The 19,578-nt window shown below is 35.2% G+C and overlaps 1 protein-coding gene across 1 annotated transcript in view; it reads right to left on the reverse strand.

Moving 5' to 3' along the window:
• The window catches only part of LOC145693662 (coiled-coil domain-containing protein 39-like), an 82,479-nt gene that overhangs the window by 46,664 nt on the left and 16,237 nt on the right, over positions 1-19,578 (reverse strand). The window contains exons 6-9 of the mRNA XM_081769891.1: positions 17,102-17,293; positions 9,825-10,040; positions 6,793-7,008; positions 4,266-4,430 (exon numbers count right to left, since the gene is read on the reverse strand). Coding sequence (XP_081626017.1) covers positions 4,266-4,430; positions 6,793-7,008; positions 9,825-10,040; positions 17,102-17,293 — 789 coding nt within the window. The remainder of the gene's footprint in view (positions 1-4,265; positions 4,431-6,792; positions 7,009-9,824; positions 10,041-17,101; positions 17,294-19,578) is intronic.

Below are 19,578 nucleotides of genomic sequence, written 5' to 3' on the forward strand. Positions count from 1 at the left end.
ATGATGATGATGATGATGATGATGATGATGATGATGATGATGATGATGATGATGATGATGATGATGATGATGATGATGATGATGATGATGATGATGATGATGATGATGATGATGATGATGATGATGATGATGATGATGATGATGATGATGATGATGATGATGATGATGATGATGATGATGATGATGATGATGATGATGATGATGATGATGATGATGATGATGATGATGATGATGATGATGATGATGATGATGATGATGATGATGATGATGATAATAATAATAATGATAATGATAATAATAATAATAATAATAATAATAATAATAATAATAATAATAATAATAATAATAATAATAAAATATTTCTTTGAAATGGAAGTTTCATTTCCTTAAATGAAATGAAATCTTTTAAGTTTTACGTTCCACGGTTTTGCCGGGTAGGCTAAAGGAGACGGTGATGATGAGATGAGTGAAATGGTGGAATGAATCAAGTGGGAGGAAACGGGAGAACCCCGAGAAAACCCACGAGCACGGTGTTTGTCCACCACAAAGTCCACACGGTGCGAGCTGGGATCGAACCAGGGACCCCAAGCACCGGAGGTGAACGCTTTACCACTGAGCCACTGCGCTCCCTTATTTCCTTAAAGTCATGGGTGAATACATCCTCTTATCCTAGACCTAAATTGAAAAGGAACTGCTGAAATATCGAAATTAAAGCGAAAGAGATTCAGCTACGCTCACCTTTCACTGACACCTTGCACGAGACAAAAGTAAAACAAAAAATAAGAAACTACGAATCTTTCAGTTTCAGTTTATTCCGGCTAGATACATTTGGATTATATGCTTTCACCCGGGGACACTCCAGAAAGGTTCAAAGTTGATTGGAGGGATTTCTGGAGGGAATTTTCCCGAAATTCTCCCAGTTTCCTCTATTCAAGTACGTTAGGTACCCCAATACATAGCCCCTCTGAAAAGCTTGTTTGATGCTGAAGAGAATGAACTATAAACCATGACTTTCCAATGAACAGTGTTGATGCAATAGCTATTTCACTGCGATGCTACGATTTTCTTTACACTAACAGGATTGGTGAGCCCCAGGGACTTATTCCATTGCCTATGGCACCTAATCTTTTGTGCATGAACATATCTTTGTTATGTTTATCGAATGGACTAGGTTTGATTTGGATGTCCAGATGACACGTTCATGTCCATTCCTTGTTAGTATTCTTTGATTTGGTTAGAACGGCACGATAGCTCAGTACTAGAGCGCTTACCTCTGGTGCGTGAGGTCCCTGAAACGATCCTCGACCAAGTTAAGTTCGTGGGGGACAACATCGTGTCCATGGGTTTTCTCGGTGTACTCCCGTTTCCTCCCACTTTCGCATTCCATCAATTCATCCATCATCATTCACTTGCCTTAATCATCGTCTCTTTTAGCCTAACGAGCGTAGTAGTGAGACGTTAAACTAAAATATTTATTTTTTTTGTTTTGTTTTGTTTTACGTACACAGTGAACATTAAAAAAAAAGTTGTGTTTTTACAATCAGTGACGCTCTACGTTCAGATTTTCTTCTTGTACAAGGAAGTGATCTGAAAGAAAAAAAGTGGAATGCATGATTTGCCATCCAGTGTTTTCTATTGCACACGGAGATCGTTCGGACATCACTGACTACGTGGCCACAAAGAAGTACGAAGTTGCATTTGCTTGCAGCCTCGACTTTCAGCAGCAAAGTATCGTAGTATTTTAAAAACACAGTAACATAAACACCGGAACTCAAGTTAGATGCTGAGAAAAGTGTACCAGTTTTTCAGTTTGAGACTCTGGTCAGGCTGTTTTTAACAAAACAGCAATGAGTCACACCGTGTTGGTAATAAATGGTGAACTAAACTGAATATATATTACACATTGTCTCAAGAGTAGTGAGAATACCGTAGTTCTTTTTAATGTTAGCGTGGGATAATTTACATGCTTATCAGTACTTTTACTGAAGTGATCACATTAAACAATTGCCGTCCGTCAACTAGGAAATATAGGTTTGGCAGGAGATAGACTATCGACTTGATGTGTCCCGTGTTAGGTGAAGGGCGCACACAGAACACTTGTGATTTATTTGAAGAAAACTTCAACAATTTACCTTTCTAAACACATGTCTCATAATAACATACGTTTATTAGATTTCACAGAATACATTTCTGAAATCGGGTCCATCTTTTGATTTACCCTGTATAAGATTAAGATCCCGGTTAGATAGGAGATAAAAGCGTAACCCGTATGAGGTACAAGGTTCGGGGATCGGTTCTCGTACTCCAGTAAAAGGGCAGCCAAAAGATGACGGGTTGAGTGCAAGGGTAGATCCCATTAACGACAAAACTGACTAGATTTGCGCAGGAATATCCCAAGTACAAAAATAGGGATCCGAACTACTAATGGATAACCTTCTATTTATATCGTGTTCATGATATATCCTTCCGTCTAATGACTTGTAAATTTAGATGGCTCTCTCCAATAGGTACCCACCATCCGGGCAGGAGTATGTAGAAAAGATTCTTAAGTGTACCTATGCTTTCCTTCTAGAAAATTTCATAGACAATTACATTTAACATCTGAAATTTGTGTCCAATTGACAATAATCTCTCGGGCTACGCTGTAGGTGACTACATGGCAAAATAAAAATCGTAACCAAAACTCATAAATCTATCACTCGTTACACTAAATCAGATATTTTATATAAATCACAAAATCAAAAATTAATTCACTTAAATAATGATCAAATTTATTGGGGTAAAAAGCACTCACAATATCAATTTTGAAAACACACTAATTATTTTCACATGGGATAGAAATTTTAAAAATTAATATGGCCCATTTACGCTTTACGCTTGAATTTACTACGCGACTCGAACGGAAATAAAATACGGATGCGACGCGATTATGTTGAAATCACTCGAAGTTTATAATTCCATTTTATGAGAATTGCAAATTTTACGTTGTTCACTGTTCCATTTTTTTCATCCGGTGGATAATATGTATTTGTAAGCACCATACTTAAGATTATTCATGGTAGGTGTAGAACTTTATGTTGTTGCAGGGCCGTGCAGTGGAAAATCAGAGCCAGGGGCGAGAGTGTACGACGGCGCCCCCTACATATATTCCAAGCAATTTTTCCTATCTTTTTTTCCTTTTTTTCTCCCGGATTTTATGCCCTCCTTACTTCGGTGCCCGGGGCCGTCGCCCCACTCGCCCCCCTTCCCCTCCGACACGGCCCTGTGTTGTCGTCTCCTTTTTCACTGGACAAATAGTACGAAAACTAGAACAAACACTATTAATAGCTTCGTCTTTCACATGAGAAACACCACTGTTGGACTTAGAACACAATATTTTTCAGCACTATGTGAAATGAAGGTACGAATATCATTATTATGGCTGTGCAGTCTTATTCATTCTTCATACGAATGACACAGTGTTGCTCTTGCTCTAAATTCCGGATGCACAGTGTCCGCCTCTCTCACCTCAATGTTTTTTGCAGACAAAAGAGAGCGGATTAATACGAATGTTATTGGAATATAGTTTCCATAAAACTACGAGTTATTACTAAACATTACAGCCATTTAAACACCATTAAAAAATTGAAGGTCTATAAATTGAATGACTAATACGTATTAATAGACACTGGATAATTCACTAAATATCAATCAATAACAAATAATTGAACACATCGATTCCTTGGATAGTGAATTGTGTAGGGGTTAGAGAGGGAACGAACAAATGCCTTCCCAAATATGATTCGACGAGGGATGCTGAAATGTTTTGAGAGAAGAGGCACCTTCTGGGTAGAAAAATTCCGTAGTTTCTCTCTTCTACGAATTTTTACTGGTCAAGCGCTGATTCCAGAAAAATGGGCCGTATGTATGAGGGTTGTACAGAGAGTATATACCGATATCGTTATACCTGCTAAAATTTTCTCTCTGAATACTCCTTACATCGTTGGGTTGCGCTTAAATATATCCAGGACTATAACTTCTTTTATTTATTTAAAAGGAAAAGCGCAATAAATCGTTTTAGAGAGAAAATAAAAATGTATGATGCAAAATGTATCAGAAAAAGGTAAAACTTACGGTAAGATATGGCAACCCTAGTTCACAAAGTCCGGTATAAAAAAAAATCTCATCATAATGTTTACTCTTTCCTACATACATGCTTTTTTCTACATACACTGGACCTCTACGGATGAAATGAATATACGAAAAAAATACTCGTATACACTTACATTTAGCTTTTTTACTTGCTGGGTCAGCAGGGTTCGCGTAGCGTTTTTCTTCGTAAGAGTATCCTCTAGTTCTATTATGGCTCTTTCCAATTCTGATTGTTCATCCCTCTGTTGTGCACCAGTCACCATATCTACCCGAGATTCCATGGCTTGAATTTTCACCTCCTGAATAAAACAAAGAAAAACATAATGAGATGACATATAATCATGCAATGAACACCACAACAAGATGTCTTACTATAAGAACTCTTTTCCCCGAGTTTGATGTCACAATTATCGATATCTGGATATTGGAAGAAATCGATCTGAGTAATCACTAAGGTTCGGACTTCTATGACATGTCATATTGTGGTAATCTTCCCCACAGAACTCTCTAGGTGAAGTACACCCATGTCCAAAATTATTGTCGCATGTCTGTATATATGGTGTAGGAATATGATTTGATAACAAATTCGCCCGGTATTTCTTATAATGTTAGTATGTGTATAATCGGCAAAGACATGTATGTGGTAAATTTCATGTCAAACGAGCAGTAAATAAGAACAATAAAACGAAAATAAAACTTTCTTGTCCATTTGGCAACATTTAATTTTACTCATTCTAATTTTCATATTTATAATTCTTTTCCTATGAAATTTACCACAAATATACATTTCCCGATTATACACATAGTATCAGTATTAAAAGTACCTTGCAAAATCATTACCAAATTATATTCTTACAAGATAGTTATAGATATGCGACAATCATTTTGGATATGAGTGTACATACAGCCACCCGAGTGACGTCACTCTACAAACTGGCAACGCTGCTATCCAGTCGACGAGCCTGCCAAGCACCTATAACCTACAAGCAGCAGAGGCGATTCGTCTACTTTGAACTCACTCGCTCACTCATCAGAATGATGAGCTCCCAACGAATGTGAAGAAAGACGAAGGAAGAACATGTGCTATAGTGATTAATATATCTACAAGCATCTTTATTCTGAATGTACAGTGGACGAATATCCAATTAATCCTTATATTGTACTATTCCAAGCATTGTGTAAATACGTATAAAACCCAGGCAAAATAAAGATTGTACTTTTAAATTCAATCGTTTTGAGCCATCCACTTATTTTTATTCTAACATGCTGTTAGCTGTCCTTGTAGGTGGTTGATCTATGCTTCTGAGGCAAGTTACGAGGAAGCGCATTCCTGCTGCTTGCTACTTTGGCAGACATCGGATGAAATTTTCACTTGTTGTGAGGGGTTTATTGGTCCCCGGATCATTTAGTTTAGGATGTTATTTTATGATATTTTTAATTAAATGAGATGGCACTCACAATATTTTTATTCTGTCATTTTTCCATATGGCTAATTCAATATAAATACATTTCTCATTCTTGTGAACAAGAAAATATGTTTTTATCGACCACATAAATGTATGTATTATACTAGCTGTATGTCATATTTGAGCCCGAAGTAATAGGTATACACATATATTTTTGGTCAAATTTTAGACAAGTTTAATTTCTTGCTCAGAAACCTATTTGCCAGTATTGGCAATCTTTATTCACCCTTTTCTCTTTGAGGTGAGAAATACGCTGCGATCGGATGCTTCCGAATTTAAAGATATTTATTCAGGACAAAATAACTTTATAAGCTTCTTAATAAACTTCTATTCTTAGGAATTTTTTTTTTGTCAAATATTAATTATATTTCGTAGCTCAATGTGTCATATTTTAGGTCATACTTTTGCCATTTCTAAGGAATAAATGCATATATATTTCCTAAGTTTACAAAGCTCTAAGGAATAAGCATCTTTAAAACAACAACAACTATCTGCAAGAAAACTCTGCACACTTAGAATCGTGTGTACTAAACAATCAATTAGGAAATTTACAAGAGACAACGCTCTTTAGAATGAGCTTGTATAACTTGAAGAAAGAGTGATTCAGTCATCGTCGCTTTACAGCCCTGTCGCTTTGATACCTTCGTCGCTTTACAGCTCACCAAGTTCTACCGTGATGGAATCCATAGCCTTCCAGAAGGTTGCCAGAAGGTCATCGATGCTGATGCGAACTATTTTTGATCTTCGAGGTGCGTCTTAGGTGACGTATCGATGTTCGAAAGTGGTAGGTGAAAAAGCGACAGAACTTTCTTGGTTACTTTTATATAACCCAGTGAGTAAATATACATACGTTAATGTATACATCATTTCATATTTTACTTTATCGAGGAATAAACACAATAACGAAGTTAACAAAATTGGGGACATCAAGACTATTGCTGTAGATATGAATATAATGTATTGTATAATGATTCATATTACTAATATTCAACTCGTTTGAATTCCATTAACACAAACTTCTATACAAATTACTGAATATAAACGAAGCAAATGCTAAGAATTCTCAGATTCCACAGTACTTTCAATATAATCCACTGCTTCCTTTTGTAAAAAAAAAAAAATGTTTTAAATTGTACTAAGCTGATGTTACAGAAAGAGCAATGTAGGAATATAACAAAATAGGAGAGAAACTTACCAAATTATACAGTATGTCCCTTTGTTTGTTCACTTCGCCTTCGATGTTGGTAATATCCCTTTGAATCGCTAGTTTGGAAGACTTGCATCCAGTGATTTCTGATATTAGCAAAGTCTCCTGTTCCTTCAGCCGAGTTAAGTCATAGCCCTTGCGAAACAGTACGTCGGAGAGTTTGGAATTATCTTCTGCTCGAACTGCACAGCACTTCTCTTCGTTCTGCAAAAAGACGCCCAAAATATAAAAAAAAGTTACTACAACAAGGACTTTTTTAACTACTAACAATTATTTTAAATTTGTTATATTATTATTTTCTTATCTCATAAAAATATTATTATTTCATTGAAAAGAAAGAGAAAAAAAACTATACATATGACACAAAGTTGCTCCACTTCAGTGGTTCTCAACCTAATTCCTATGATGACCCCATTTTATCACATCCTCTTGCCAGTGACCCCTCATAATTTCTGTTTGTAATAAGCTTGTGTGGGATTTTTAATACACCTATTGCGGAGATCTCACGATATCTATCTATTTCTGTAATAGTAGAATCCATTTCTTGTATATATCTATAGTGGATACAGTAACTCCCCTAAAAGTGAATGGATTAAAACCAAATTTGGTCAGTTCATTTATATTACAAATATCAAACCCGCTCCGTCATACTGTTTCAAAATGGAGGCCGTTTAAAAATTTAAATTTTAAAACTTCATAATTCCTTTAATTTTGGGTCACATGATAAAAAAATAAAGTGATTTCTAATTTTGGTTTAAAAAAACTTGGACAGTTGTTTAAAAAGTTATTGAGTATTTTAATTTTCGAGAGGCCACCACTTTGATTTACCTCATATTCTTGTGAATTTGGTACATTGTTGAGTTTTTGGTACATTGTCAGTATCACCAAAAACTACTAAAAGCAACTTGTTTAGATTTAAAATTTATTAAACAAATAAAATTCCACACCAAAAATGTATCTTCATTGTGGTCATCTTCCTGAAAAAAAGAGTACTCGCTCACATACATACATATCTCACATTAGCTTTCAATTTTAGTTGTATTCAATATGCAGGTTTTGTTGCATTTGTATTTTTCTGGTATTACAATATGCAGTTCTCATTAGTTTCATATTATAATTCTTTCATGTAAACTGATTTTTAAGCAGCTCTGCACCTGTTGAAAATGTTTAATGGACCCTTTTTTTTTTTTTTTTTTTTTTTTTGTTATTCTTAACAGTATGTATAAAAATAAAAATATGCCTATCAGAACAAAATTCAAAATAATACTTAAAAAAATTTCCGGTATTAGATTCTAATTATATCTATCTCTTCCGCTTAACTTCGCAACCCCCAGGTTGAGAAATCCTGTGCTAATTAATCAAAATCCTGTATTAAAATCGTCAAAATACGGAAATAAGTTTGTGAACTAATAAAGTACACGGTTAACAAGTAAAAACTGTCAAAAAAAAAAAAAAATGCTTAACGTGCTGAGGCTAAAGGAGACGGATATGATGAAATGGGAAATAATGGAATACAGAACATGGCAGAAAACGATAGAAGCCCGAGAAAACCCACCAACATGGTGTTTTTCACCACAAAATCTAATTGGCAAGAGGTGGGATCGAACTAGGGATCTCACATACCAGAAGGAAAAACTGCTTGAAAAACTAATGCTTACTTCATTTTCCCACACCAAATATTTAGGAGCAATAGCCACTGGTCTACTGGTTTGCGCGTGCCTTTGGTGCACGTGGTCCCAGGTTCGATTCCCGGCAAGAGAACACAAAAAGCTAATTTCACAACCATTCACTTTAATTAATCATCTGTCTCCTTCAACCTAAAAGCCATAACAATGTGACATTAAAGTGAAAAATAAATAAATAAGTAAAAAATAAAATAAAATACTTGCAATCAAAGAAGTTCAATCATACCAAAAGTGACTGTTTAGTATGTATGAAAATAATTTGGTAATTTTTTGATACACATAGTCTCCATGTAGTCAATTATATTTGTTTATATACTTCGTTTCAAGTCCAGTTTATATTTTCTTCACCTAAGTGAAGGATTTGTTTGTGTTTACATGGCTCATAGTGGTCTGATCTCTTGTAAATAGTTGAAAAGTGACCAAAGGTACACGAAAAAGTGACCAAAATCTCATCATGGCTCTTTTTTCCTTTGTCAATTTCTCCATCACCTCTCTCTCTCTTTGTTTGTTGTTTTGTTTCATCTTCTTTACTTCTTCTTCTTGAGCTTCCTCCTTTTTCAGGTTTTCTAAGTATGTTTTGTAGTTACGGTAAGCAGACTTGGCAGATGTAAGAAGCTTCTGAGTAAGTGGAACCAGTTTTAGCCTATTTCCGAATTTCTTCATTCCAGATATTATATTTAACTTAGCATTGAGAGTTCTCAAAGCCATGAAATATTCAAATTCATCACCTACTCTTAAGACGAACATACAAGAAGCATAACACAAGACGAACATTATGAACCACACAGACACACACACACAACGTTGAACGGAGCGTTAACTATTACGAGAGAAAACTAAAAGATTATTATGATAGAAGAAAGAATAGACACAGAAGGTTCTCAACGTCACCTTGAGAGCTTAAGCATCCACCAACCATCCATTGTGCTTTAGAAAGAATAAAAGCTGAAGTGAGAATAAAGCTGACTGTTTCACATGTGGCAGCAAATACTGAAGCTTTCAGAAGAGTAATGAGTAACAAGTTTTTCCCTTTTTTCATTTATTTTTATATTTTTCTTAGAAAACTGCCAATGCAGAACATAAATCACACGAGAAAGTTACTTTTTGATCATCTTTCCTCCCTCCCCTCCCCAAAAAGTAACTTTTAGTGACAAATCTGAAAAAAAGTAACTTTTAGTGACCAATTTGAAAATAAAAAGTAATTTTTAGTTAAAAAAAAAAGTGACTCGCTATGAGCCCTGTGTTTATGTTCTTATTTGGTAAGATCTATAGTATTACAAATCAAGTAAGTACCTATTATTATTTAGTTAAATATATAATAGTGTATCATATTACCTCGACCATTTCTTCCATCTTTTTTACCCTCTCAGTAACAGACATCGTTTTGTTGATAATATCTGCATGTTTCTTCTTTATTTCAGCGTTTGTAGCCCTCATGGCTTCACATTTATCTTGCATTTTTATTAGATCTTCCGCCATTTGCTTATTTTTCGATCGCTGATAATCGAGTTTAGTGCCCAAATTCGACAAAATTGTCTTCAGGCCAACCACCTAAAATAAAAAAAACATAAATGCTTTAATTAAAATAGGCTCATCAAGTTTATATTTACATTTAAAACCTACCCTATTTCTATTTTCTACATTAAACTTACTTAGTGATTTAACTACAATAAAACATCTTACCATGGCCACCTCTGTCAGTTAGACACTTGCCTAATTTGGTTTTATTTCCGTGGAATCGGCAAAGTCCCATAACTTAAATATTACTTACACTAATCTATAAGTTTGCCATCTGTGTATCTTGGTACTTGGCCTCAGCATAACAAGTTTGTTCTATCTTTCATATTCTAAAATCATCGATGTACACTCATGTCCAAAATGATTGTCGCATGTCCATAAATATGTTGTAGGAATATAATTTGATAATGAATTCACCCGCTATTTCTTATAATGTTAGTATGTGTATAATCAGCAAAGACATGTATGTGGCAAATTTCATGTGAGAAGAGCAGTAAATATGAGCAATAAAACGAAAATAAAACTTTCTTGTCCATTTAGCAACATTTTGTTTTACTTATTCTAATTTTCGTATTTATAATTCTTTTTCTTTGAAATTTACAACAAATATACATTTCTCGATTATACATATAGTATCAGTATTAAAAGTACCCTGCAAAATCGTTATCAAATTATATTCTTGCAAGAAGACAGTTATAGATATGCGACAATCGTTTTGGACATGAGTGTACATTGGATATCTCAAATGGCATATTGTACGTGCATATATAAGGTCGATGGGAAGAGGTCGGGTGTTTCAAGAGATTAAGAATCACAAACATAGTCACTTTCAATTTTATAATATAGATTAGGAAACGGAAAAGAAACTGGATAGGACCTTGGCCTAAGAAGGAATTGTATCATACAGGACGTGAAAATGAGTATGGTGGCATGAAAGAGAGGAAGAGGGCAAAGAAGACTACAACTGAGGGACGATATCCAAATAGAAAAATTGTACGTAAAGATGGAAGAGGTTACCAGAAGACCGTGGAGGATGGAAAATTCTCAGATGCATTAAATGACCTGCCAATAATGGCAGAATATTCAATTAAAAAACGGTTTAATTAAATGATAAAGAAGGAAAGAAAATACCTGAGAAAATGAGAAAGATTTAGTGAAAGAATAAAGAGGGAGAGAGAGATAACATCAAGTATTGAGAAAGTTAAAAAGGTTTAGTGGATGGATAAAGAATGAGGAGAAAAACACAAACTGCTGAGAAAATTTTAAAAAATGTTTAGTGGAAATATAAAGAGTAAAAGAAAAACACTAAAACTACTGAGAAAAAAGAAAGGTATAGTGAAAAGATAAAGAGGGAAAGAAAAAACACTAAAACTGCTGAGAAAAAGACATTTAGTGGAACGATAAAGAAGGAGAAAGAAAAATGAAAAAGATATAGTGGAAAATTTAAAGAAAGAGAGAGAAAAACACACTAGAATTGCAGAGAAAAATTACAATGCTTTAGTGGAAGGCTGAAGAGGGAGAGAAAAGCACTAAAATAGCTTAGAAAAATGATAAACTTTAATGGAAAGATAAAGAGGAAGAGAGAGAAAAATACTAAAACTGGGGAGAAGAATGAAAAAGTTTTAATGAAAGGATAAAACAAGAATTTTAGGAATGATCAAAAAAGTTTCAAAAGATTGTGATTGGTTTTTGGATCAGGGGCTACAAAAGTTTTGAACGGCCCCTAAACCGAGTTTTCGTATTTTTTACGGAATAAGCACATCATACTGAGTTAAGTAATAGTTTGGGTTCGGCCATGGGCGGCGATTAGGGGGGGCAAAGGGGGGCAGTTGCCCCCCCCCCACTTTTTTGAAGTGACCCCTTGATGTATATATTTTCATTTGGAAATGTAAAGTTATTGCATATATATTACTGGTTCATAGAAAATAATGATGCCATATATTTGCTGTTGCGTGAGTACGTATTGGTTAGTTCTCTTCCCGTTGTGTTAAGAAAGCTACAGGAATTGCGTTTTAATTGCCACTGAAAATGGTCCAAAATTTAACGTATTCGAGCACAATCATTCCAGCGTACTTTATTTCTTCTTACATTGTTAGTCAGACGCTTTGAAACTAATCGAGATAACACTTTAAAAAAAACTTATTCTTTAACAAGTTATTCTTTAATTGCATAAAAATTGTCTAAAATGTATTTTCTTTTTTCTAACAGCAAGAAATATTGATTAAAAACAGAGCAACAAGAATTACTTCCTTTTTCATTGTTTTACAGTGTAATATACGAGTGAAGTGTGTGTTTAGGGGTGTACGAGGATATATACAATTAAATTTACTGAATTCAACATAATTCTAGGTTTCAGGATTATTTTGTATAACTGGAGTGTGGATTGATTCTAAGTATTGTTGAGTTTAGATGTATTCCAAGAAAGTGAAAACTGCACCTAATGGCAACGAAAATGTTTCGGGAAGCTTACTGTCTTTCTAGAGTAATAACATACATTTAATACTTTGTGTGGAATTAAAAATGTAAGTTGTTCATTAATCCCTAATTCATTAAAGTTTCTATGTAACTTTTGCAAAACAAGCCTCATTATTCATTACTGAGTAAAACAGGATTAGCCTAAAAGAAATAGACAACTTTAGTGGTCCCCCAAATGAAGAGTTTTAATTACATGGTAACGTAACTTACATGAGTTGTTAGGGTACATTTGGAAGTGGTTGTGATACAACTACAGATGTTCTATGTGTGATCCTTTGGTTACACGGGAAACATCTAGTCTGTAGTCCAATTCTTCCCAAACAGGCATCAAAGTCTGACTGTCCACCAATGCAACAGCATCTCTGATTCATTCTTTCAGTTCCGTCAGACTGAGGGAGAGGAGGGAACATACACATTATCTTTTCTGAAACCCCACAGAAAGTAATCACACGGTATGAGTTCTGGACTTCATGGTGGCCATTGAGTCATAGCTATGTTCTCATCAGTTGAACGGCCAATCCACCGCCTAGGAAGAACTTCGTCAAAATAGCCCCTTACATCGGTATGCCAGTGAGGTGGGATTCCATCCTGCACAAAAATGAAATTGTCACTATCTTCTTCAAGTTGTGGCATCAACCAAAGTTGCAACATGTCAAGGTACGTTCTTCCACTAACAGTTTCTTCTTGAAAAAGAACGGTCCATACACCTTTTTGGGCGATACAGCACAAAACACGTTAACCTTTCTGAGTCCCTAATCTGCTCTGTTTACGATATCACTAGTGTGAAAGGTTGATTCGTCCTCAAATGTAAGCAGCTGAATGAGGTCATTTTTTTCTTCACAAAGATTTTGTATAAACACGCAAAACTGAACGTTGCTGTTTGTCACTTTCATTGAGACTTTGCAGTAATTGCAGTCGCTATGGATAGAACTTGAGACGTTTGCATAGAATGTTCCAGATAGTCTTTTGAGGGATATCAAGTTCTTTTTCTGCACATGTCATTGATTTCTTCGGGCTACGAGCGTAGCTCGCACGAACGCGTTCAACTATTTCATTTGACACTGGTGGTCTTCCCGTGGATTTCTTCTTATACAGACAACCTGTTTTTTTCAAATTTATGCACCCAGTCATAAATGGACTGTCGTGTGAGTGGTTCTTTCCCATACTTTGTCCTAAAATGACGTTGCACTACAGTAACTGAATTTGTCTTGCCATATTCCAGAACACAGCCTTCTCAACTTGACTCGCCATATTCCTCCAAGCCACGTCAATGTCAAGTTCGAAGGCAGGGCTGCTTACGTCACACACCCGTCATTGAAACAAAAGAAAAACTGTCAGCCGCAAAACTTTAAGTATGTATGCATGTACCACCGGTAAAATCTTTTTGCTCAAAAAAATTTATACATAGTATAACTTGTCTATTTCTTTTAGGTTAACCCTGTATTATCCTTTCTATTTGTTTGTTTTGCAAGTTTGTTATTAAATAATCTGATCACACAATTTTCCAGACAGGATTTTAAGATGTTCATGAGCAAGAAATCAAATCTCTTCTTACACTTTCGTTGTTTAAGAATACAAAGAACTAGTACCTACTTCCCTTGCTCTTGTCAATTTCCTTAATAAAATATGAAATAGAATATATAGTTTTTTAACTGAAAAATATAGTATCCTATTAATTATACAATGAAAAATATAGTATCCTATTAGTTATACAACCTTTCGACAAACAAAGTGTTAGCATCAACCAGGTAAACTAACACTGATATACAAATATTCAAATCATGCCTTGCCCCCCCACTTTTAACGGCCAATCGCCGCCACTGGGTTCGGCTACACTATATGTAGTTCTCCAGATATAAAGCCTACAAGAAAATTATTGATTGGAATATATTGGATCTTTTGATCCAAAAAGACAAGAAAACACTAAAACTGTTTAGAAAAATTAGGAACGCTGAGTTTTCTTTTAACGTCCACGATTGTGCACGGAGGCTGTTGGTGATGATGAGATCAGTAATAATGGTGGAATGAGGAAAGTAAGAGCACACGGGAGAACCCCGAGAAAATCCACGCATACATTGTCCACCATAAAGCTCACTTGGCGGTAGCTGGGATCGAAACAAGTATCCCACACACTAGAGGTGAGCTTTACCACTGAGCCACCGTGAGCCGAAAAAGGCTTAGTGGTGGGAGATAAAGAGAAAGAGAGAGAGAGAGGGGAAAACATTAAATCAGCAGAGAAAAATGAAACAGGCTTAATGGAACAATAAAGAAGAGAGAAAAACATAAACTACTGAGAAGAATAAAAAAGAATTAATGGAAGAATAAAGAGGGAGAGAGAAAAACACTAAACTTCTTGAGAGGGATGAAAAAGGTTTAGTGAAAGAATATGTTAATTGAGTAAGGTTTAATGGAGACGTCAGCATAGAGGCTATTTGTTTCGTCACGATCAACTTTGACTGTTCCAATAACAGACTGCCATAAAAACACGGTAAACAAACAAATCGAAAAAAAAAAAACTGTTGCACAATAGAAAAAGATACAATAATAAAGAATAAAAGAAAAATAAATATTGAAACCTAACAAATAATAAACGTACAACAATAACAATAAATAGTGAACAAGAACAATAAATAATAAATATTGAACAGTAATAATAAAGAGATAACCGTAACAATAAATAATAGAGGATATATATATATATATATATATATATAATATTGGGTTGAGGAATAAGTCAGTAGCGTTTTTATTAAAAAGTTTTATTGGAACAAAACCCAATAATTGTAACAATTCATTAATCAAGAATGTATTCGCCGTTGCTGTTTACGACCTACTCCTATCTCTTGACCAATTTGTTCATTCCGTTCTGCCAAAAATCGCCCGGTCTGGTGTCGAAGAAGTTGTTCAGTCAATTTTTGAGTTCCTCTTCGTCGTTGAAGGTAACGCCCCTTATTTGGTTCGACATTGAACGGAACAGGTGGTAATCGATTGGCATCAGATCCGTAGAGCATGGCGGATGCTGAAGAACCTCCCACTCGAGCTCTTGGAGTACGGTTTTGATGACTTGTGCAATATGGGGCTTGCCGTTGTCGTGAAGGAGAATGGCTTGGCCTTGTCGATCCGATCTCTTCAGCTCATTTACGCGGCGCAGTTGAGCAATATAAAGTTCCTCGTTGACGGTACTGTTCTTCTCGAGCATCTCCCAATACATCATACCCTGCCAGTCCCACCAAACGCAGATCATAGTCTTTTTTGGGGTGAAGGTTTTGCTTGACTCTCCGGTTCGGCGTATCGCCTGGAGCCACTCATTCTTTTCTTTGTTTCAGTAGGCGCCATTTCTCATCTCCCGTTACGATTCGGTACAAAAAACGTTCCTTGTATCCAAGTGTTGCTCGGTGGCAGGTAAGATATTGAGAAGCAATTTGAAGGCAGTTCTCTTTGTTGTTCTCGATCACCTCGTGGCGTACCCAGCCTCCCAAAGAGATTAAACAACGATTAGCGCAGTTTTGTAGAACAGAAGGAGTATTCTTCTAATATCAGCACTCCGTCAAACAGCAAAGAAAATATAAAACGATACGAATATATTCCTCAACCCAATACAATAAATAGCGAAAAAAAACAAGAAGTCAGAATAAAAGGTAAAAGTCTAGCACAACCAAACAACAGCAAAAGATTAAAAATATTCAGAGAACGTGAGCAAAGTTACAAGCGTGTATAAAAGATAGGACACGCCAAACAATATCAACACCATTACTCAATACACGATCAAGTGTAAGCGGCAGTCCGTCGTTCTCTGAGATCTGAGTATTCAGGACATTTTGACAAGAATGTGCTGAATACTCAGAGGGACAATGCATTCTTCACAATACGGGCGATTCAAATCACGCATCAAATAATTATGCGTTATATGAGAGTGTCCCATACGTAAACGCGTCAAAAGCACTTCATCTCGACGACTCAAACGACAGGAAGTCTACCACTCAGCAAGGATCGACTTGACTGCGTGAAGGTTATTGTTATTTGCCTGGTCTCAATCTATTTGCCAATGAGACCGCATCAAAATGGAAAAATAGCTACAAAGATCGGAGCGAAGAAGAATATGCTCCAATACAACTTCGGTCAAGGTGGCGTTCTTGGCAGCTGTGTCAGTACTCTCGTTTCTTCGAATGCCAACATGACCTGGCACCCAGCAGACAATGATGACCCAGCCCTATGGCTGTAGTTGATGGCAATTCATAAGAATGTCTTGAAAAAGGGCGTTTTAACTGAAGACATTCTGAATGCTCATAATGACGTTCTGGAAATTGATGCAAACCAGCACTCGACGTAAGGAAAGCGTGATCAAGGGCAAGTTGGACAGCACTGAATTCAGCAGTAAAAATGGAACTCAGGTGATGCTAGCAGAAGTGGAAGGATACACAAACAGAGAAAGATAAAATAAACAATGGACATATAAAGCAGATAATAGCTAAGTCGAGACAAAGAGTTAGTTGAGGATTGTAATGCATAGAAGTTTTTAAATTTGCACAGTCAATGATCGCGAAACACAAGATGATGAACATAAACTCAATCAATAAATTGTTTCAAACTCCAAGTACATATTAATAAACCATACTCACATGTTCTTTTAATTCTTCCAGCTTTCGAAGTTCATCTTGATACTCTTTCCGAAGTTTTCCAGTTAATCTATCATTCGCATCTATTTTTCTTTGAGTTTCTACGTTATTATTCACTTGGTTATTATGGAAAGTCCTTTGGTCTTCTAATTCTTCTTGTTTCTGTCGGTACTGCTTCTTCAGAGATGTTATTTCCTGAACAATAAATAAAAACAATAATTTATTAATAATAACACTGCTCTGCATGCATTCTCATGTTTTCAAACGAATGACATTTTCTGAAATGGACTTTTACACTGATTTCAAATATGTAATTACTTTATTTCTATCACGTCAGGTTTTTGAGAATTCAACATATTCAGAAATCAAGGTTTAGTGGAAAAATTACTTATGTCCATGGGAAAAAACTAGTAGAAAACATGAATATATTCTAGTAACTGCTAGACGATTGACATTAATTTTGCTATTTGCGAGTCCTACGATGTCTTGACTTTCATCACGGACTACTTTCTCTTGGTATAGGCAAAGAAAACATGAGATTATTTCTTTTTTGTTGAACATGGATCAATGGTTTACTGTTGTGACATACCAGGACTTATAAAATGGGTTGGTGTGACTTACAATTCATTAGTAAAGTTCTTCTAGTTTTAATTTATAAAATAAATAAATAAATAAATCACTGACATGTCGGTATGAAGTAGGTCTTGGGTCGATAACACTGAATGGTGGAACCAGTGCCATCCTGCAGCCAAATTTATAAATTTCTGCTTGGAATTCTGTCGGGCAAAATTAGTCAGATTTAAGGGAAAATTGGAGCTGGTCGAACCCTTGTTGACCCAGTGTTGTAAATTATTATTATTATTATTATTATATTTTTAAGGTTCCACCGAGAGTGTAGTAATTAAATGATTAGTTGTGATATTACGGAGATATAAGTCATTATATCTGGCGAGTCTGTTCTATGTTAAATATATTTATACACTGTTGACTAAATATCTGAATATGCTCGGCGTTCAATATAAACTGTCAAGTCGTTCCTGCGAGATTTATCATGATATTAGGAGTGTTTTAATGCCGAACATTGTTACAATTAATATAACTGGTTGATATACCGATATTATATTCCTTTCAGTTGTAGTATTCAATATTTGAGTTAAATTTTCTTAAATTAATGGAGTCTTTGACGTTTGGAGTAGTTCTATATTGTAATTGGATTTGAACGAGTTGTTGAATATAACATGTAAATGTTTTTTGTAAAAGAAATGAAATTAAATCTTTCAATTTTACGTCCCATGGTTATGCCGTGTAGGCTAAACGAGACGGTGATGATGAGAAATGAATGCAATGGTGGAATGAATAGTGGAAGGAAACGGGAGAACCGCGAGAAAACACAAACACGGTGTTTGTCCATCACAAAGCCCACTTGACGCGAGCTGGGATCGAACCAGGGACCCCATGCACCAGAGATGAATGTTCTACCATTAAGCCACCTACATGATTTTGTGTTCATTATTTAATTGTGAATAATAATTTCCTGATTTCCATTAAATGCTGGTTGTCACTCAACCTCGTAACTACATAGTTGGAGAAATCGTCTATTATTTGAAAATTTAATATTCCATACATATAATTATATATATGCCTGTCGTAATTATTTTTCAGTATAGGAGCAGCTACATATTATAATTTGAGAAATTAATCTATTAAATACGCCTGAAAAGTTTTTTTTTTTTTTTTTTTTTTAATTTACTCTTAGCATGTTACTCCCTTTGATTAAAACTGGGTTTGGTGTTATTTTACCCTGACTAGTGACGATGCATTTTTCTTCTTTTTCTTTTTTTTTTATTAAATACGCATATTACATAGTCTCAAAATATGTAAAAGTTATTATACTTACATTCATTAATTTTCATTGTTTTAATCTTTACGAAAATAGGTATAGTGAGAAAACTAAGAAAAAGAGTTATGTATATAAATTACCACATTTATGTCACAAAATGTCAGAATTTCAATTAATTTCAACGATGAAAATTTGATATTAACTGAATAAAGAAAAAATAAAATGAAATCTTTGAGTTTTGCGTCTCACGACTATGCCGAATATGCTAAATGTAATGATCATGATAAGAAATTCATGAAATGGTGGAATGAAGAAAGTGGGAGGAAAGGGAGAACCTCGAGGAAACCCATGTACACTGTGTTTGTCTATCACAAAGCTCACTTGGCGTGAGCTGGGATCGAACCAAGGACTGGGATGAATAAAGAGTATATCCACTTATATGTAGAGTTCATTTATTGTATCACTTACGAAAATTTACAGTTTATCATCGGAGAAATAACAGTGTAGGTAGGTAATGATAGACAGGTGGTAAATTGACCTACCTTCTCTGTACTAGTTGCACCCAATCTATAGTGTTTTCAAAACTAGAAACAAATTGACGCTTGGAGATGCATGTGGTCGTGTCACTTAGTGCGCATCC

Source organism: Thermobia domestica, chromosome 8 (genome assembly GCF_964235325.1).
Source record: "Thermobia domestica chromosome 8, izTheDome1.hap1.1, whole genome shotgun sequence".
Taxonomy (NCBI): Eukaryota; Metazoa; Arthropoda; class Insecta; order Zygentoma; family Lepismatidae; genus Thermobia; species Thermobia domestica.